The sequence below is a fragment of the Sander lucioperca genome, chromosome 1 (assembly GCF_008315115.2).
Source record: "Sander lucioperca isolate FBNREF2018 chromosome 1, SLUC_FBN_1.2, whole genome shotgun sequence".
Lineage (NCBI taxonomy): Eukaryota > Metazoa > Chordata > Actinopteri > Perciformes > Percidae > Sander > Sander lucioperca.
This window is the reverse complement of record NC_050173.1, coordinates 51,717,559-51,738,863: the sequence shown is the minus strand read 5'-3', so window position 1 is coordinate 51,738,863 and position 21,305 is coordinate 51,717,559. Positions and strand designations below refer to the sequence as shown.

General features: G+C 41.9%; 2 protein-coding genes across 8 annotated transcripts in view; one reads left to right on the top strand and one right to left on the bottom strand.

Annotated features, from left to right (window-relative positions):
* Positions 1–6,829: 6,829 nt before the first annotated feature.
* Positions 6,830–11,296, top strand: smim19 (small integral membrane protein 19). Its single transcript, XM_031280205.2, has 3 exons — positions 6,830–7,112; positions 9,927–10,051; positions 10,551–11,296. The coding sequence occupies exons 1-3, from the start codon at positions 6,979–6,981 to the stop codon at positions 10,607–10,609; spliced, it is 318 nt and encodes a 105-aa protein (XP_031136065.1). The 5' UTR covers positions 6,830–6,978; the 3' UTR covers positions 10,610–11,296.
* A 1,240-nt stretch (positions 11,297–12,536) lies between these two features.
* The window catches only part of pld7 (phospholipase D family, member 7), a 23,155-nt gene continuing 14,386 nt past the window's right edge, over positions 12,537–21,305 (bottom strand). For all 7 annotated transcript variants that reach the window (XM_031280027.2, XM_031280029.2, XM_036005757.1 and 4 more), the window contains 5 exons: positions 21,049–21,188; positions 18,421–18,586; positions 18,229–18,328; positions 17,148–17,352; positions 12,537–12,644 (listed from right to left, as the gene is read on the bottom strand). In XM_031280027.2, coding sequence (XP_031135887.1) covers positions 12,581–12,644; positions 17,148–17,352; positions 18,229–18,328; positions 18,421–18,586; positions 21,049–21,188 — 675 coding nt within the window. In that variant the 3' untranslated portion in view covers positions 12,537–12,580. The remainder of the gene's footprint in view (positions 12,645–17,147; positions 17,353–18,228; positions 18,329–18,420; positions 18,587–21,048; positions 21,189–21,305) is intronic.

Genomic DNA, 21,305 nt, shown 5'->3' with positions numbered 1-21,305 from the left:
AATGTGTTGTAAATAAATGGTAAATAACAGCATATTTATCGCTCGCTTTCAGGTTTTCCTTTGTCATGACAGTTTGATTTAAAGATTATTTTTTTCTCTCTGTGTGTGTGTGTGTGTGTATGCATATATATATTATGACAAGGTAGTGAACTAAGGGGTTATCATAGCTTAAATGCTGTCAAATGCCATGGGTTCTTTGCATTATTTGGAGTCTTACTTTGAAGCATTTAAGCCGTTTTGTCCCAAGTACTTGAGTTTGGTCATTTGTCTCAGACATCTTTTTTTGAAAGTCCTCTTTGTTTCTCTTGCCAGCACTCCTACTTTATATTTTTTTTGCCTGAGACCGACCTAAATAATCGCAGATTCTCCCCATCATGTTAACTTCTGTGTACATTTTTCTGAATGATTTGACCACCATGATAACTTTTGGAGCATTCAAGCATCGGTAAATCAGTCCCTCCAGAAAAACGTGACTATGCGATCGCATAATTCAATGCATAATCAGCCAAAGTCTGCATATTTATGCGGGGCCCGCATTTTTTCAAATACGCCGCACTTTCGCCGCATAAATTGCCGATTTCCGCGCAAAATATGCGGGGCTTGCATGATTTCATAATCCCTGCGTTTTCGTTGCAAAAAAGTCACGTATCTAGTCATTTTCCCCTGTTGCCATGGGAACGTTATGAAGTGATGTAATTACGCGACGTGAACATCATCGAAAAGCTGCAAACCCCGCGATGAAGCCACGATGAAACCGCAGTTTTTGCAAGTTCCCGCAATTTCATCGCATGAAATTGCATAAATATCCCGCATATTCCATCGCATTTTTAAGAAAACGTGCCGCATAATCCAGGATTTTTGCCCGCAACAATCACAAAAAAAATCCCCGCATTTTTCTGGAAGGACTGTAAAGTCTTATGAGACTTTTTTTTTTTTTTACAGATCATATTGGGTCTGGCCACGTACTGTATGGCCGGTTTGGTATGGCGCTGAACTTGAGCTGGTTTCTTAAGCATGTGCATCTAACATTGAGCCATTCGCTTTTCAGAAGTGTGTTTTTTATTTTTTGCTCTGTTAAAATATTGAAACTCTCCCAAACAAAGTGTCGACGAAGCGCTAACACCTCAGCTTTTTTTGTGGAGTTGTAGCTACCCGGCCATGTTCATGTTTTGCAAGGAGTAGCAACCAGAGTGTGTGTGTGTGTGTGTGTGTGTGTGTGTGTGTGTGTGTGTGTGTCTCTTTTTTTTTTTTTCTGTCTACCGTGTAACAAACACTTTCCCCGCAGCTTCTTAGCTGTAACGTGATGAACCACTGCGGTTATCGGCCCAAAAAGCCTGCTGTCATTTCTAATTTCTTTGTGTACTCCGCTTTCGCCTCTCGTCTCTGTCTCCTGTATAAAGTTATTAATTACCGCAATTATGTCAAATGCAGCTTTATGTATTCTGTAGTTATGAATTAGTAAAACTCTATTTTGAAAAAATAAGAATTTTGAAAAGAAAATGAATTTAAAAAAAAAAACTAAAAAAACAAGCCAGTGTGATGCAACTAAGGTATTTGTGTATATAAGGTCATTGCTGATAATGAATGACGTACAACTGATTAAATATGGATCAAAAAGGTTTGAGCGTAAACTGAACTTTTTTTGTCTTCCCCTCTGTGTCATTTGTTAGAATTATTTTATAGCAGACACCTGTTGAGTTAGAAAATATTTTAACCATTGGCTACAGTAGTAACATTGTTTTTACATGTATGTGTTATTAGTTTCTTACAAGCCACTCTGGAGTAGGGTTGGGCATCGTTTGGATTTTAAAGGTCCCATGGCATGAAAATTTCACTTTATGAGGTTTTTTAACATTAATATGCATTCCCCCAGCCTGCCTATGTTCCTCCAGTGGCTAGAAATGGTGATAGGTGTAAACCGAGCCCTGGGTATCCTGCTCTGCCTTTGAGAAAATGAAAGCTCAGATGGGCTGATCTGGAATCTTCCCTTTATGATGTCATAAGGGGAAAGGTTACCTCCCCTTTCTCTGCTTTGACCGCCCAGAGAATTTGGCCCACCCATGAGAAAGAGAGAGACATAGTGGCTTGAAAACAAGTGAAGCATGGCAATTGGTCAAGGCTACATCCCCACCCTCCACCTTGCCCCCCCCGCTCTCCTCCTCAATAGCATTTAAAGCTACAGACACAGAAATGGCACATCCTAAGGAAAGCTCATTGTGGGACTGGCTCTAGTGGCTGTAATTCTGCACCAAGGCTGAATTTCAGGAAAGAGACTTCAGATACAGTATTAGGGGACCACTAAGGTCTATATAAAAGAGACTTCGGATACAGTATTAGGGGACCACTAAGGTCTATATAAAAGAGACTTCAGATACAGTATTAGGGGACCACTAAGGCCTATATAAAAGAGACTTCAGATACAGTATTAGGGGACCACTAAGGTCTATATAAAAGAGACTTCAGATACAGTATTAGGGGACCACTGAGACCTATATCAAATCATCCAAAAAGCAGCATGTCATAGGACCTTTAACAATTCTGATTCCAATTGCGATTCTTCCTTTTAATTCGGACTCTTATCGATTCCGATTCTTTGAGGGGTGGAGTTGAAACGGGTCACGTGCTTATTTCACAAAAAGGAAGGAAAGTTTTATTTTGATTCAATGGTGGATTGCAGTTTGACAGGGCTTTTTTTCAACGTAAAATAAAGCCACGCTAGAAGCGCCGCTTACTGTGCTCCATGGCTGCAACACAACAAGAGCCTGGCCGCTACGGAAACCAAAACTTGCACATGTTAAATTTGGAACCCATGATCAGATTTGAAACTAAAATCCTCCAAACGATTCTACTGGAATCGTAATTTTTTTTAACGATTCCAAGTAGGAATCGGTTCTCGATGCCCATCCTACTCTGGAGCCGTGTTGCCTGCAGTCGTCCCTTGGTGTTATCACAGGCAGAAGCATGTTGAATAGCAGAGAGGCGCTGTTGGTGCTTTAGGCAGGACTGTGTGAAATCCACTCAATGGTTCTGATTGACTGTAAACTTGACAAATAAACTTATTGCATCTGATCTCGTCTATGATGGCATTTTCTTCCAAGTGTGCATGCGTTAACTTTATCACATTTACAAGAAAAGGGCCGAGGCCGCAACATTACAGGCTGCAATCTGGGCCTCGAAATAAGACACAGAAATATGTTTTTTTCTTCTTTTTTTTTTATCATTTACATTTTTTGTTTTGTTTGTGGTAATATTCCTTTTTTTTTGTCTTTCAATTTGGAAAGTCAAATTCTCCATGCACTGTTAACTAATGCTGGCACGTGTCTCTCATATGATCTTCATTATCATTTTCAGAATCCGAAAACTTTATTGATGCCCTCAGGGAAATTGTTAAACTGCAGTTGCTCACAGTCAGATTTTATGGTAAAAAAAAAAAATAAGAGAAACAAAAACTAGAAACGGAAATAATCAAGATCAGTTTTAATGGTCAAGTGTAAACCATATCATCATCAACTTTATTGCCAGATTCAAGGTCCATTCAGAAGACACAGACATGACATACAACATACATTAAAAAGAGAGATAAACATAGACAGAGAAATAGAAACAACAATACTGCATTTCTAAGACACTTATACCAGTGTTTCCATAGTGATGATTGGTACCGTATGGCACTAAACCTAGGATTTGCCAGCAGCATAGCAATGCTGTTCTGGAAGATGTTCAGGCAACAAATGAATTAGTAGATAAGACTTTGTTTTGTTGAGCAATATCCTCATACAGTCATTATAAGCAACCTTAAGCTTCTGCATGCTTGCCTTTTTTTAAACTTAGTCCATAAGGGAATATATACAAAGGAGTGCAATATATTTTAAACAGACTAATTTTGACGTCATTTGTGCTCATGTAGAATATTCTTACCAGCATGTTAGCTTGGGCATATAATATGCGACGCTGCCTGTATATATCCTCATCATCAGATAAGTGATCTGTTATGTAGTGACCCAGATATTTAATGTTATTACAGACACTCATCACTTGTCCTGACAGATAAAAGTCTGGAAAACAAAGGTCTTTGTCCACTTTTGTCCTACATATCAAGACAGCACTCTTTTTGGCAAATGAACAGGTGTAACCACATACAAGGGATTTGACTCCGGCTTTTTGTTTTTCTCAAAGTACATCTTCTTTTATAAAAATGTCAATAAAGAAATTGTTCAAAAAATAAATAACAGCATTTCAAAGATACAATGTGTCCATTAGACAGCTGCTCTGTATGTGTGAGTTAACGGTCTATTTCTCAGGATCCCAATCCCCACTTGGACAGTAGGAGGCAACAACCACAGACGGTAAAATTACACCCCCGAGCATGTGGTGGGCTTCCCGGTGTTGTGCCGAAAAAAGACTGCACGCCGCTAGAGGGCAATGTTGGTCAGTCTAAATAGTTAGTTGCACCAATATTAAAGGTCCCATGACATGGTGCTCTTTGGATGCTTTTATATAGGCCTTAGTGGTCCCCTAATACTGTATCTGAAGTCTCTTTTATATAGACCTTAGTGGTCCCCTAATACTGTATCTGAAGTCTCTTTTATATAGACCTTAGTGGTCCCCTAATACTGTATCTGAAGTCTCTTTTATATAGGCCTTAGTGGTCCCCTAATACTGTATCTGAAGTCTCTTTATATAGACCTTAGTGGTCCCCTAATACTGTATCTGAAGTCTCTTTATATAGACCTTAGTGGTCCCCTAATACTGTATCTGAAGTCTCTTTTATATAGACCTTAGTGGTCCTCTAATACTGTAGCTGAAGTCTCTTTTATAAAGGCCTTAGTGGTCCCCTAATACTGTATCTGAAGTCTCTCTTATATAGGCCTTAGTGGTCCCCTAATACTGTATCTGAAGTCTCTTTTATATAGACCTTAGTGGTCCCCTAATACTGTATCTTAAGTCTCTTTTATATAGGCCTTAGTGGTCCCTAATACTGTATCTGAAGTCTCTTTTATATAGACCTTAGTGGTCCCCTAATACTGTATCTGAAGTCTCTTTTATATAGACCTTAGTGGTCCTCTAATACTGTAGCTGAAGTCTCTTTTATAAAGGCCTTAGTGGTCCCCTAATACTGTATCTGAAGTCTCTTTTATATAGACCTTAGTGGTCCCCTAATACTGTATCTGAAGTCTCTTTTATATAGACCTTAGTGGTCCCCTAATACTGTATCTGAAGTCTCTCTTATATAGGCCTTAGTGGTCCCCTAATACTGTATCTGAAGTCTCTTTTATATAGACCTTAGTGGTCCCCTAATACTGTATCTGAAGTCTCTTTTATATAGACCTTAGTGGTCCTCTAATACTGTAGCTGAAGTCTCTTTTATAAAGGCCTTAGTGGTCCCCTAATACTGTATCTGAAGTCTCTTTTATATAGACCTTAGTGGTCCCCTAATACTGTATCTTAAGTCTCTTTTATATAGGCCTTAGTGGTCCCTAATACTGTATCTGTAGTCTCTTTTATATAGACCTTAGTGGTCCCCTAATACTGTATCTGAAGTCTCTTTTATATAGACCTTAGTGGTCCCCTAATTCTGTATCTGAAGTCTCTTTCCCGAAATTCAGCCTTGGTGCAGAATTACAGCCACTAGAGCCAGTCCCACAATGAGCTTTCCTTAGGATGTGCCATTTCTGTGTCTGTAGCTTTAAATGCTATTGAGGAGGAGAGAGGGGGGGGCAAGGTGGAGGGTGGGGGTGTGGCCTTGACCAACTGCCACTTTGCTCGTTTGAAAGCCATGATGTCTCTCTCATGGGTGGGCCAAATTCTCTGGGCTGACAAAGCAGAGAAAGGGGAGGTAACCTTTCCCCTTATGACATCATAAAGGGAAGATTCCAGATCGGCCCATCTGAGCTTTCATTTTCTCAAAGGCAGAGCAGGATACCCAGGGCTCGGTTTACACCTATCACCATTTCTAGCCACTGGGGGACCATAGGCAGGCTGGGAGAACTCATATTAATGTTAAAAAACCTCATAAAGTGAAATGTTCATGCCATGGGACCACCAACCAGGTCATTTTGAAGGGCTTCAGCCCTGAATGTCATTAGCCTAGTTGTTGTAAGCAGTTGTTGGAGTGCAGTCGTATTTCGGCAGGCGTTCTGTTAATTCATTACTAACATGATCTGTTATTGCATACGAGCAGATCACACATTCAAATATAAACTCAGGGTTCATACGCATTTTAACCAATACCTTTCCATGACTTTTTGGCAAATTTCCATGACTATGTATTCCTGAAAATGTCAGTCGACATTATACAATAAGAATAAAAATCTGTGTTAAAGTTTACCCACAGAGGTTTAACAATAAAATGAATGACAATTTAGAACGTTAAGATTAAGACGACGTGAAATACATTTTTATTAAACGATTTCTTTTTTTAAATTAATCACATATTACTATGCTGTGTTAAAAATTTCCAGGCCTGGAATTTGCACTTTTCCAGTTTTTTTCAATAATATCCTGTAAACTGACTCACCACTTAATAATACCTTTGTATATGTCTTGATCCATGATAGATATGTGTATGTATGTAATGTAATATCCTATTAATATGTGTATGTATGTATGTAATCTAATGTATGTCCAATCTGTTTCTCGTGTAAACTCGTGACAAATATTTCCCCGCTCAAAAATGGGACAGTAACTTTTTAAATAATTTACTTTAATTAATTTAATATTTGCTCTTGGTTTCGATATCATGACAACATGACCAACATTGCCCTCTAGCGGCGTGCAGTCGTATTTCGGCAGGCAGTCGGTTTTCGGTACAACACCGGAAACAGAAAAGACGGCGGATATGACGTCATAGTGTTTACGTTTACTCCGCTCAGTTGAGTCGCAAGTGGTCGTGAGCTAAAGAAAGCGGATATATTAGAATTTGTTTTTCACATATATTGCCCGCACAGTTTGGGGCGTAACGTTAGTTGTAGTGTTTCAATGGGCGGTCACGGCGTTTTGGGGAACGAGCCCGAATCTATTGACTACTCGGTGCACGAAGCCTGGAACGAGGCCACCAATGTCTACCTGCTGGTTATCCTGGTCAGCTTCGCCCTGCTGATGTACGCCAGAAAGTAAGGACAGTTTGCACTGGCAGTCCACTCTTCACTGTACCACTTGGCTTATAATAGGTAGAGGTAAAACACAGGCCTTTGGTTCACTCAGAGAGATTTCCCACCGCGTCTTCTCTGAAAATAGCAAAATTCACGCCAGCCTCCATTGACATTTTTCGTATTTTAATGTTTTCTTGGTTACATGGAAATAAGCGTACTTCATGTGGCATTACTTCAATTATAATAAATATTTATTGTGGTCTTCTGGCTAATTCGGCATATAGATACTCCTCCAAACGTAATGTTTTTTATTTTTATTTATTTAAGTTATTGGTGTGAACACTGTCAGAAATAAATGGCGATATTGTTTCTGACGACGCTGAAGTTGGCTTCCGATTCGCAGCTTCCGATTCGCCAGTTAAGGGGAAATTTAAGGGGATCTTAAAGCTGAAGGTAGCAGGGAAACATACTTACATTGCTGAGTGACCGATCCTCCGTTTTTTGAACCTATTACTGTATTGGAGGCGTGGTAGTAATTAAGGTAAAGTATTAATTATGTCTAAAACACACATTTAGATTTGTGAAAGCTATATTGTCTGTTATTTAACGCAATAAAGGGAGATTTCACAGATTCTTTTTACATGATGACAACTTTGAACAAGGTCCACATAAAAAAAAAAAAACACTATACCCAGACTTGTCAAATCTGGACCACATTATCCTAGAGAGGCTAAATATTCTTACAAACACAGTTTCAGATTTGTAAGAGTCTTTAGCCTCTTAGGATAATTTGGTTCAGATTTGACAAGTCTAGGTATAGTGGTTTTGGATCTGGACCTGGTCCAATGTGGAAAGGGAGGGAGGGGAGGCACTTCAACAGCGCGGCGCTGCACTTCAAGTGACACAAGCCCTTGTGCTGGTTGAGATTGCTGTTACAGCCTCATTTCACTCAGGGGGAAAATGTCAAAAAGACAACAAAGTTTGCTTAACTTTTTCAAATACGCCGGCCAGTCGGATCCCAAATAAGCAAAAAAACGTTTCTGCCGATCAAGAATGTGGAGACCACGGTGTTTTTTTTTTTTTTAGGGCTGTCAAACGATTAATTTTTTTTAATCATGATTAATCACTGAATTTCTATAGTTAATCGCGATTAATCATATATTTTATCACATGATTAAAATACTATTATTTTGCATTTCAGAACAGTTTTTAAGTACATATTAACAATCGAAAGCAATTTTTACCAGTGTATCTTGATTGGGAATCAAATGAATACAAAGAAAGTTACTTTACGAACTTTTAAGATTTGTAATTATTTATTTACTGTAAACAAAAGAAAAATGTGTGAATCTGTCATTATTGCACAATTCCTCCAAGTACCTAACTAAAAAACTAAAAATCCCTATCCTTACTAGAGTCAATATAGTGTTTAGTAACTCCTAAATAATGTTGATTACTCACTGATGTCCAGTGATCAGCGTATGGCGTTTTGTTTCCCGTAGTCTTCCTAATCACAACCGTCCCGTTATTGTGGTGCGTCCCCCGTGGCCGTCTCCCGGCGTGTGAGGCGTCCTTTTCAGCCGTCTCCCGGCGTGTGAGGTGTCCTTTCCCCGTAGTCGCGTCCCCAGCAGCCACCTCGCGGCCGCCTACCGGCATATGAGACGTGCTTTTCGGCCGTCTCCTGGCATGAGAGGCGTCCTTTCCCCGTAGTCGCATTAAAAATGAATCGCATCGCGTCGGCCTTTAATCGCATCGCGATTAACGCGTTAACACTGACAGCCCTAGTTCTTTTGGTTAATTTAATAGTCCGATGGATAATTGCTGCTTGTGAAAACGATTGTTGCGGTGTATATTTTTTTTGTTTACATTTCGCACCGATGCAGTGCACGTTCTGAAATAAAAATAAACATTGTCCTGATGTACACACAGCGTTGTTAAGGTTTTTTTAGGCAGAGAAGCTACGTAGGCAGGACCTCCGGGACGTCCCACTTTACAAATTAAGCACTGGGCCTATCAGTGCTTTCTGAACATATTGAACACACTTTTTAAAAAATACCGCGATAATACCGAAAACTGTGCTCATTTTGGTCACTATAACCGTGAGGTTACATTTTCATACCGTTACATCCCTAGACATAACTAATACTTTACCGTAATGACTAACACTGTCTTCAATACAGTAACGGTAGAGATCCATTTGTCCGACACGACTGAAGCGTGGTGTCGCGACGTCATACACCCATGGTTGATGCTCCACGCCCTTGATCGGCAGCTGATTGGACGAACGCCTGACGTGGGTTTGGCTTCTCGAGAATTTCAACAGAGTGTCATGGCGGCTCGTTGAGAATCCGATCTCGTATTTTACGAAAATAGTTCACCGAAACGTGTTTCTGAAAACATTTTAAGCGAGCAATAGGCCGTGCAGTTGCTGAATCTGTCTTCATTTCAGATCGACAAAGGTCAGTTTGAAAGATTTTCGTCTACTTCTACTGGATAGTCACGTTCAACGGATTAATGTGCATAAAGATGGGCGTCGGGCAACTTTTGGACGCGCAGCATTTTTTCAAATGCAGCGCCGCCTTCCCGGAATGCTTTGCGGGCGCGTTGAAGTCGCTTGACGTCACCCATAGGATTAGAGTGGAGCGCGACAGAAACGTCGCACGGTCAAATGGATCTGTACCGTGAGAGGTTAAAAAAAAAACGGAGGATCAGTCGCTCAGCAATGTGAGTTATGTTTCCCTGCTGAATCGGAAGCCAACTTCAGCGTCGTGATATTCTGGTACGCGCGTTCTCTCATCTTTCCCTCTGAAATCTCTCTGTTTATCTATAACTTAGAAACAAGAGGAAGATCATGCGGATCTTCACTCTGCCTCCCAGCGTCGGCAGCAGCCCGGAGCCCAACTTCTACGACAGCCTGCAGAAGGTGCGCCTGCGGCAGCAGCTGGAGATGTACTCTCTGGGTGAGCATTCGTTTATCATCAACTCTACACAGGACGGAAAAAAACCACAGCCTGGATCTGGGATTAAAATCTAAAATGTGTCTTTGATTCTGTACTATTCTAGAGAAAAATCGCTAAAATTATTAAATAATAATGTTTTCAACACATTATTTTTGGCTAGACATCAGGCAGTAAGTACTATAGTTAAGTACTTGAGTCGAAATGTTGAGTTACTTGTACTTCACTTATTTATTTTCTTTTCGTGCCACTTTGTACTTCTGCTCCGCTACATTTCAGAGAGAAATATTGTACTTCTTACTCTTCTTACTTTGGTGGCCAAATTTGGAGGCCCCCCTGCCTTGACTCTGAGGACCCCCTAGGGGTCCCGGACCCCCTGTTGAAGATCCCTGACCTAGACCTTGATTAGTCTAAATAGGCACCTGTATTATGTTTCCATTCTGGCTAATCTAGACGTAAATTTAAAAATGTTTTCTCCTGTCTTCTGTTTTTGTCTTTTTAGCCAGGAAGTTTGAGCAGCAGCAGGGCCAGACAGACAGCGTGCAGCTCTCCATGGAATGAGAGCGGGGGGGAGCTCTTCCCTTTCTGTCGGAGCGAACACGCCTGCGTCTCCGAGCCCTTTGTGTGTGGGTAGGAAAGGATCCGGACGGCTGTCATGATCACGAAAAAAATTAGACAGAAGATGCTGCTCCCATCCTAATTGTTTCTGTTTGGCTCCTCGAATGAGAAGCATCTTTATTCACCTTTTTGTGAATAATGTACTAATAACGACCTTCTGTCTTCTTTTCCATTTTATTATGCGAGGAGTAGGTACAGCTGGATAGAGACGCAGCCGTGTGGCATCCAGCAGGGACTCTAATGGACTGAGAAGTGATAAACCTGTAACTGCTGCAGATGTCACTGAGATATACTTTAAAGTATGGCGTGAGATTGAAAGAAAAATCCACCATGAAGATTTCTTTTGCGCACAGAACAAGATCCTTCAAATTTAACATGGGTTCTAGTTGTTTTTTATTTGTTTTTTTTCTTGTTTGTTCAGTTTTTTTTGTGTCAGCTGGGTAGTAAAATCCACATTTTCAAATGTGAAAATAAAAGCACATAAACAAGCAGCTGAGTCAGCAAATGTTTGGATTATCAGACCTGAGTTTATTTCTTGTTATATAAAATGTATATTGATTGGACTGGGTTTTATTTGTGACCATGTGGCTCAACCATAAAAATAAATGTTTTTTTTATTATATAAACTTAGCACAAAAAGTAAGGACATTTGTGTTTGGTATATTACTTCTCTGTGATAACAATGCTTTTGGGCAGTAAATGTTATACTGTTGGAAAGCCTGTTTAGTTCCCTTTCAAATGGTGCCCCATTTGTAAGGAACATGCATTTATGGGATGAGCAGCAGCGCTGAGTATGTGGGTTGCGCCCATGAAAAATTTGCCAAATCTTCTCTGCCAATGCCAAACAGCTTATTCTGCCATTGACTCGTTTGGTGGATTGGATGATTGAAGTTTGAAGAAACAAGACATATTAGCAATTAAACAATTTATTCATTTTACAAACAGGAGCCTCAGTAGCGTGTGGAAGAACCATACACAGCCACAACAGCCTGGCTCCTCCTCCTCATGCTGGTCACCAGCCTGGTCACACACTGCTGTGGGATGGCATCCCATTCTTCAACCAGCATTTGTCACAAGTCAGCCAACGTGGTTGTGTTGGTCACTCTGGCACGAACAGCACGCCCAAGCTGATCCCACAAGTGTTCAATGGGGTTGAGGTCAGGACTGCTGGTTGACGAATGGGATGCCATCCCACAGCAGTGTGTGACCAGGCTGGTGACCAGCATGAGGAGGAGGTGCCAGGCTGTTGTGGCTGTGTATGCACGTGTACATGTGTTTAATACAAGAGGGCAGAGGTCCCATTCATCAGCTGTCCAGGGAAGTTTCTCTATGCTCACCTTAAACCTCAGTGAAGTAGGAGACATTCTGTGTCCAGCAGTTCAACTTGAGAAATGAAAAATATTTACATATTCATTTGGGATTTTTCAGTGAGGGAGGAGTAGATAAAGTAAGTCAAGAATTGTTAACTATGTTATTGAACTGGAGGAGATATTTAAATGTGTCCAATACTTGATACATTTTAGCATGATAAGCCAAACTAAAATGGCGAACATGCTAAACATTAGCATGTTAGCTTATAGCTCAATTAAGTATAGCCTCAATGAGCTGCTAGCTTGGCCGACAGTAGACTCTTGTTTAACGTTAAGTTTTGCGTGTTTGGAGTACCGCAAATAAAATCCAATTCACCATTGTATTTGTGCAGCATGAGAGACATATCTTGAAACCAAAATGTACATAAAACAGGAGTGGTGTGTAAGAAAAAGTTTGGTAATTAGAGTGAACCAAAAAACAAAACCCATCGCTATTCCTACATCGACGGGAACATCTCACTCCTTTCATAGTACTCAAGAAGCTCTCAAATATTACCAGGGAAGTTGTATTTATTGACATTGAAACATCCAGTAAACTGCTCCATTAGCCAGGGCACATTTCCACTGATCTCAGAAACAGGATGTTGTTCAGCATACAATAGAAGGCCCTGGTAATGAAGTGACAAAAGGAAACAGGCATATTCAGTAATAATCATCAAGACAGTAAAACACAGATGCCAGACAAGCTATAGTGTTGTTTCAAACTAGGCCTGGCAAACTCGATTCCTCAATAAGGATTACGTTACACTTTCACTGGCAATCACATCATAGCCACGCCCTAAAACACCCCTGCTTTATCGCAGATTTTAAAGCAACCATATTATGCTCATTTTCAGGTTCATAATTGTATTTTAAGGTTGTACCAGAATAGGTTTACATGGTTTAATTTTCAAAAAACACCATCTTTTTGTTGTACTGCAGTGCTCTCTCTCACTGCTGCGGATCCTCTTTTCACCTGGTCTCTGTTTTAGCTACAGAGTGAGACCTCTTTTCTTCTTCTGTACTATCTTTGATTGCACTTGCACATGCCCAGTAGCTCAAATGTAGATCATGTCAGCTAGCTAGCTCCATAGACAGTAAAAGAAAGGCTGTTTCTACAACTTTGGTCAGTTACAAGGCAGGATTAGCTGGGAGACTTCTAAATGAGGGCGCACATGTAAGTACTTTTGTAGATTATGGTGAACTTGTGTGTGTTGTAGCAGTGCTTTGCTATTGAGAACGAGGTAGCATGTTAGCATTAGCGTTAGCATGCTAACGCTACGAGCTAATGGTTGCGGTTAGCCTGCTCGTTTCGGCTAGTGACGTAGAAAGCCGTGCCGATTTTGACCAGCTCACCCAGATACTGAAGGCAGGACACATTCAGAAACCGTATCTCACTCTAAACAGCATGGATGGTATTTTTTCAAAGTTTGTATGTGTGTGGAAGCACCAGAGACACAAAATAACACCCCAAATCCCAGAAAAAGTGATTTTTTTTCATAATATGGGCACTTTAAAATCAATGAGACCATAATTCAAAAAAATTAACATCATTCTGTGTTGCAGAAGACTTAAAACTAGCGATTGAGACCATAAACTCATTATGAAAAGGTTTACTGAGGTAATAAATCAAGTGAGAAGTGGGTCACTTTCTCATAGACTTCTACAGAAACCGACCTCCTTTTGCAACCGCACGTGTCTCCCCCTGCTGGAATTCAGATAGAATGCAGGTTTAAGGCAGTTCTGCATTTGCAGCACTTCACCGAACCGGATGCGTTGTCCATTAATATTAACAGTCTATGGTCCTAGCCCATTCTCTCTAACCACTAACAAAGTAGGAAGTTGTGTGGATTCACTCGGTGCAGACTCACTGTCGGTACGCGATCTGTGCTGCCTGCACGATTCGATATGTGCATAAATATATGCGCATAAATACGTAGTAGAAAACGTGACGGTTTCCGTACACTTTTTGTATCACGCCTGCATTGAAACACTTGTTCTCTTAATACATCCACGCATTTGACGGCCAGGCAACTGGCGGCACATTTTTGTAGGCTACATTTTATGTTATTCTTATTATTTTATTGTCTTAACTTAGTGTAGCCTAAGCAATATATAGGCTTTCGATGTAGACATAGAAACAGGAACGGAGAAATGTCCGCATTGAATAAATAATTTTTTTTTTTTTTTTTTAAATCGATCGACCTAATTTGGATATGCTACATCTATACACCAAACCTATAACGTATAAGCATGTTATTTCAGAAGTGAAAGAATGACTCGAGGAGAAACTATACTCTATGCTCATGAGTCCCATGGTCTACCGAGCTTGCAATGTTTCGGACTGTCTGCTCGACCTAATTGCATTTTAATATACTACATTTATACACCAAAACCTACAGTAGGCCAAGCTAGGCTACGTGCAGAATATTGTATGTTATTTCAGAAGTGAAAGAATGGCTTTTGTTGTGGATTTGCTTTTCACCCTGACTCGAGGAGAGACTTCACTCGCTCTACAGATCCACTCATGACAACGTAGCCGGCTGACTGACTGACTCGAGGACTCAAGAGTCCCATGGCCTGCGAGCTTGCAACGTTTCCGGCTCTGCGGGAAGTTCCTAATCTCGGACTGTCTCTCTGCTCACTCAGTCACTTGAGTTGACTTGTGGAGTTGTGGTTGCCTACGAAATTGTGAGTTATAAAGCTTTCGGCAGCTAAGATGGCTAGGACTAGTAGTAGCTAATGTTGCAAGAGGTTTGTGTGTGGCGCTGTTATCATTTTAAGGCGCTGACACACCAACCCGATTATCGGCCGTCGGACAGTCTGGCGAGGTCGGTGACTCGAGTCTGTTTGCAGACTGATCTAATGAAGTGGCGTTATGTATGACACGCCAATTCATATGCCATGACTTGCGTGTTATAAAGACGCATACTCGCTATTTTGCGTGTTTATCAACGCCGTTTGGCCTCTATAGACTTACATTACCTTGCGATTGCGTATGAATTGACATCATATGAAAGGCTGAAAATCTGCCTAAGGAGGTTCCTTGGGTTGGTGGGTAAAACACAGGACTTTCACCCAGGAGAGTGGGGATCGCGTTCAGCCACGTGGCTTTAGAAAGACGTTGCAGACTGCAGTCAGCTGTATACAATGTAGACATACACGCGGACAGCTGAAAATGCGTACAGATAACATGCCTCTTGGCTTTAGGAAAGTGGCGTGTATGTTTAAGCAAAGTCATGATGTCACGTTGCTGTTTGGCGTGTTCCGTGCCGTCGTCAGTCGGAGGAGCCATTGGCTTTAATTTGGGCCAGTTTGACATGTTGAATCAGCCAGTGGGCAGTCGGACTCAATGACCAATCTGATTGGTGAGTGCTAGCCCTTGACTAGCGAATCAGTGCACTTATGTTAAAACACTTACCGGAAATGACGTGACAATGCCTCTCAAAATCTGACTAAAATCTTTCAAAGTGACCTTTGTCGATCATAAAAACAGAACAAAACAAATTCAGCAACTGCACGGCCTATTTCCCGCTTAAAATGTTTTCAGAAACACGTTTCATTTTATTTTCGTAAAATACGAGATCGTATTCTGAACGAGCCGCCATTAAGGCCGGCTTTGAAATTCGGGAGAAGCCAGACCCACGTGACGCGTTCGTCATTTCCGGTTTTCATTTTTTTTGGGCAACAATACAGATTAGCGGCGCCTGCTGTTATGGAGACGTATTACGTCTCGCGCAGAACGTACGCTCAAGTCGGCGTCGCTTCGATGTGTTCCGAGGCACTCTTTGGACCGATCGGAGCCGAATGATCAGTCCGACTGCCTTTTCTGCCAACGGTTGGCCGTCGGGTTGGTGTGTCAGAGCCTTTAGATTGAATTGTTGTAGGACTCAACTGATCCGAGTTAAGGCAGCTACACACTGGGCCGATAATCGGCCGTCGGACAGTCTGGCGAGGTCAGTGATTGAGTCTGTTCGGTGTGTTCCGTGCCGTCGTCCGTTGGAGGAGCTATCGGCCTTCATTTTGGCCGACCTGACATGTTCAGTCGGAGACAGGGCAGCTGGGACTCACCCGGAAATGGCAAGCGGGATGAGCGTGACTAAGCCTCTCAAAATCTGACGAAAATCTTTTAAACTGACTTTTGTTGATCTGAAATGAAAGGCAATTTCAAGACAATCAAATTCAGCAACTGCACGGCCTATTTCTCGCTTAAAATGTTTTCAGAAACACGTTTCGGTGAACTATTTTAGTACAATATGAGATCGTATTCTGAATGAGTCGCCATTAATGGCCGGTTGAAAAATCAAAAATCCGGAAGCAGCAGCCAGACCCACGTGACGCGTTCGTCCAATCAGCTGCCGGTTTTCTTTTTTTGGGCGACAATACAGATTAGCGCCGCCTGCTGTTATGGAGACGTATTACGTCTCGTCGCTTTGGTGTGTTATGAGGCATTTGTGTTGACCAACTCGGGGAGACTGATCAGTCCAACTGCCTTTTCTGCTGACGGTCGGCCTTTAGAATGAATTGTAGTAGGACTCAACTGATCCGAGTTAATGACACTAGAGACTCGCGCCTCATGGGTTAATTTAAAGACACGGGTGTAAGATCCGAGTGAGTCACGACTCAAACAGGTTTATTTCAAACACAGAACATCTAAATCAAAACACAAAGCATGCTCACTCTTTGTGAGCCAGCAATGAATGGCAAATTAATAATATTTACAAGAACTGTGTACTAATGGGCTGACATCATTTGGTTTCACTACACACAAACATTAACAGCTGAGAGTGTTGAAGCTTGGCACTGGCATTTTAAAAAGGTAAAATATATACAAAATGCTCCAGGCATAAAATCAATTATACAAAGCGAGGTCCCCCTTGCACCTTAACTTGTGTAAGAACAATACAAAGTATAAAAATAACACGTCTTGAAACAAAATATAAAAAAAGAAGAAAAGAAACGCAATTATATACAAAAACCAGGCAGCCAGTCAGGAAACGCCAATACAAATAAAGTGTGTTCCTTCACACTGTACAGCAAGCGGATTCTGCACGAGTCAAATAAAGTTCAAGTAGCGGGAGCAGGCGAGAGGCTTCGTCTACGATGCAACGGTGCTTTACTAAACAACAAACCCCCAGTGCGAGCCGCCAGGGCAGACGTCCTCGTCGTCCACAGAGAGAGCGCTGGCGTACTGGGACGTCCAGTCTCTGAGGAAGAGCTCCTCCGCCTGGCGCTGCACAGTCTCCTGGCCTTCCTTCACCTCCGAGCCGGTCTGGTTCACCACCAAGCCCACTCCAGCCGTGCGGGTGAAGTAGTTCTCCGACCAGTTGGATGTCCCTGGGAACACAGAACACAGCCACAGCAGTTGGAGTGCATCACAGTCAGTCTCCCATTTTAGTGAGATATATATAAAAAAGTTGACTTTTACAACATTTGAATTCTCCAGAGACAAGGGGATCTGCAGTGAAAACAGGTTGGAATATACCTGGTTTCCAAATGAATATTAGTTGAATTAATTCCAGACTAAAATAAATAACAATAATGCATTTTATTTACATAAATGCTTTTTCAACAATCAAAAACAGAGTTTTAAAAAGAAATCCACATACTTTAATCAAATGTTAAAAGCAAAATGACTTGACATGACTTTTCTTTCTCTTCTAAAAAAACAGGGCATCAGGCTTTAGCAGTTAATAATTTGTTTTGTATTAAATATATGCGCAAAATACTTGTAGTTAGACAAACGTAATAGAATAAAAAGTACATTATTCACTTGTGAAATGTAGTGGAATAAAAGTATAAAGTAGCATGAAATGATAACGCCTTAAATCGTCTCAAAACCTGCGTACATGTACTTAGTTATAAGTACTTTTCACCTCGGCCATAGTGGATATGTTAGTTTAACCCTCATGTTGTCCTCGGGTCAAATTTGACCTGTTTTCAAAGTTTTTTTTATATCAGAACATATGGGATGTCGAAATAAGCGCCGAAAATGTAAAAAAAAAAAATAACGACAAAACGTTGGAAAAAAAACCAACAAAATGTCAGATAAAGCGATATCAATTTTGAAATACAGTAAGTGACCAAAACGTAGGAAAAAAAAAACCCACACATAAACTAAAAAACAGCTAAAACATTGAGATAGGGACAACAAACGTGTTGACGGGAAGACAACACAAGAGTTTAAGTAGGTAGTAAGTGGTGATAGCGTACCGATATAGACCACTCGGTCTGTAACCATGTACTTGGCATGATTGACTCGTGCAAAGGGAATCTTCATCTGCTCCGCTGTCGAAGGCACCGTGAAGATTTTCTGCACAGAAACAAAGCCACCAACAGGAGTTTAGGATATAGCAGCACCGTATGCCTCAGTCATTGTGCAGGAAACGAGTTCTCCCAACGCACCACGTCGACGTCACACTTCAGCGGAGGTCTGCGGAGCACCAGCAGGGACTGCAGGAAGGGGAACATGGCGGCGGGGGAGTGCTTCCAGCAGCTGACCAGGAGTCGGACCTGCACCTGCCTGGTGCAGGCGGCGGCACGCAGCGCCGAGTCGATGGCGGGCCAGAACCTGAGAGAGGGGAGACCAAACACACGTTTCAACCCTTCAGCGGGGGAAGCTTTCCGGAAAACGGGCCGAATACCAGAACGTCGTGTGGTGCTAGTGAGCAGGGAGGGGAGCAGAGGAACGGATAACGTGTGAGCTATAGAGCCCGACCGATATATAGCTTTCTGGAAAACAGGCCGACACTGTCAACATCAGAATGTCTGTGGTGCTAGTCTTGGTGTCACTGGACAGTGTCTGGGAGTCACAGGACAGTGTACAGGACAGTGTCTGACTGTCCTGGGACAGTCATAGAGTCACAGGACTGTGTCTGGGAGTCACAGGACTGTGTCTGGGAGTCACAGGACAGTGACTGGGTGTCACAGGACAGTGTACAGGACGGTGTCTGGGTGTCACGGGACAGTGTCCGACTGTCCCGGGACACTCCTCACGACACTACTAACAGGACAGGACAGTGTCTAGATGTCATATCGGTTGGGACAGTCAGACAATTGTCCCACCCGATATATAGCTTTCTGGAAAACAGGCCGACACTGTCAACATCAGAATGTCTGTGGTGCTAGTCTGGGTGTCACAGGACAGTGTCTGGGAGTCACAGGACAGTGTCTGTAAGTCACAGGACAGTGTCTGACTGTCTTGGGACAGTCATAGAGTCACAGGACAGTGTGTGGGTGACACAGGACAGCGTCCGACTGTCCTGGGACACTCCTCAGGACACTACTAACAGGACAGGCCAGCGTCCGACTGTCCCGGGACACTCCTCAGGACACTACTAACAGGACAGGACAGTTTTTGCTGCCACTGCTTCTCTGCTAGTGAGCAGGGAGGCAAGCAGAGGAACGGATAATGTGTGCGCTACTTAAAAAGGATGACACAGCATAATACATTTTAAGCCCAGTTCAGAACGAAGATTCGACGAGTTGAAACTTGCAACTATTTGCAACGCACCGGTCTGCAGCGCCCTGCCAGTTTACACCAACGCAACAAGACGATGTATCATCTCCATAGCAACGACTCTTTGTACCTCCGTTCTAACTCCCGACTTTCAGGCTTTTTTTTGTAGCTGGATATCATTTGTAGCGTCTTAAAATGTGAATAAGGATAGAGATGGTGAAATACTTGCTACAGCTGCATTTCTAGTCGAGATGAAACCGCAAAAATAACGTTCTAACGCCGCTCCCTTTCTTCAGTCACGCTCTAGCTCGCTCCACCAAATAGCGCGCCCGTGGGCCCAAAACTTGGTCATTTCGACCGGATGAGTTTGTAACTTAGAAATCAATTGGATTATCATTTCATTTCTATAGTTCGTAGCTGACACGACCAGCTGACATCGCTGTTGGCTGTTGAAACAGGCGACGTCCCTTACGTTCTTTTTTTACGCTGCAAATTTTCCCAGCAACGTTGTCAAAACGGTTTCGTCTCGCCGGAAATCTTTGGTCTGAACTTGGCTTTACACCGTTTGTATGTCGTCTGTAATGTGTTTGGACACTTCTAAAAACATCCCAGGACTGATCAGCTTTCTTCTTCTTTTTTATTCTGAACCATCCCATCTCATCTCAACTTCTCATTGTGAGACTATTGGGTGGTTAAAAATAGAAGATCGAGTCTCTCAGATTCACCTGTGAATGGTACATAGGACTGTGCGTGGGGCTGTCCCCAAATATTTAATCAATTATTTTAACAGAGTGAGAGATGTTCACAGCTACTCCACCAGGGGCAGCTCTATTGATTTTGTACCTCCTAAAGTTAAGAGTAATTTAGGTAAGGAGTACAAAAAGTATGTAGCAACAAACCTGTGGAAGGAAGGAAGGTGCCAGGAAAATCTAAAGATGGTCAGAAGTTTAGGAGGTTTTAAGCAGGCACTGAAAAAATGGCTCAGATGCCAATCTTAGTATTTTTTCTTTACTGCATTGTCTTGATGGATCTATTATATGGAGGCACGTGATCAGAGAGTGGTTTACGGAGCTTTGGAAAAAAACAACTTTGATACAGAGCGTTCTATGAACGGAATGAAGCATTTTAAATATCGCTCGATCACGTGAATTTGATCGTGGGAAGCCAAAATCGTGATCGTGATTAAAATTCGATTAGTTGTGCAGCCCTACTGTATCGTATCTTATAACAAAAGGGTCAAATAAAATCAATCAATCAATCAATCAATCAATCAATCAATCAATTCCAGATGGACACGTCTCCAGCATTTGACCTAGAAAGCCTCCAGTCAGCAGGAGAACCTCATCTTACTAAGCTGCTTTGTCAGCCAATCAGAGTCCAGTGTTATGACGGTTTATTCAATAAATACCCTTTTAATTAACTAGTCCATACTTTATCTATTCACCATACATGATGCGTTGCAGTATTTGTTACTGTAATACCTGTATCTAATAAATGAGGAATCTGTTTGTGTCCGATGAGGAACATGTGTAGGATTGTAACAATGCAGCAGTAAATACTGCAGCAGTCGTCACCTGAGTGGCTCTGTGTACTGTGACAGAGGGAGATAGTCCATGACGGAGATGTAAATGAATTTCTGGGCGTCGTCGATGACCGACAGGATGGTGGAGAGATCGTCAGAGCGGCCGCGGGCGGAGATCTGCGGAGGGGAACTCTGCGGGAAACGGAGAGAACACAGCGAGAGGGCTCGGTCACAGCTGGCCACATGAATAGAATTTAAAAGGGGTCTCATTTTTCAAAATGGGCTTTTACTAATTCCTCATATGATGAT

What these genes read in the sequence shown, in the direction of transcription:
- smim19 (XM_031280205.2), top strand. Translation starts at nt 6,979, where the DNA reads ATGGGCGGTCACGGCGTTTTGGGGAACGAGCCCGAATCTATTGACTAC. An exon ending in CTGCTGATGTACGCCAGAAA is followed by an intron (nt 7,113 to 9,926) that starts GTAAGGACAGTT and finishes TCTATAACTTAG; the next exon opens with AAACAAGAGGAAGATCATGC. An exon ending in GCTGGAGATGTACTCTCTGG is followed by an intron (nt 10,052 to 10,550) that starts GTGAGCATTCGT and finishes TTGTCTTTTTAG; the next exon opens with CCAGGAAGTTTGAGCAGCAG.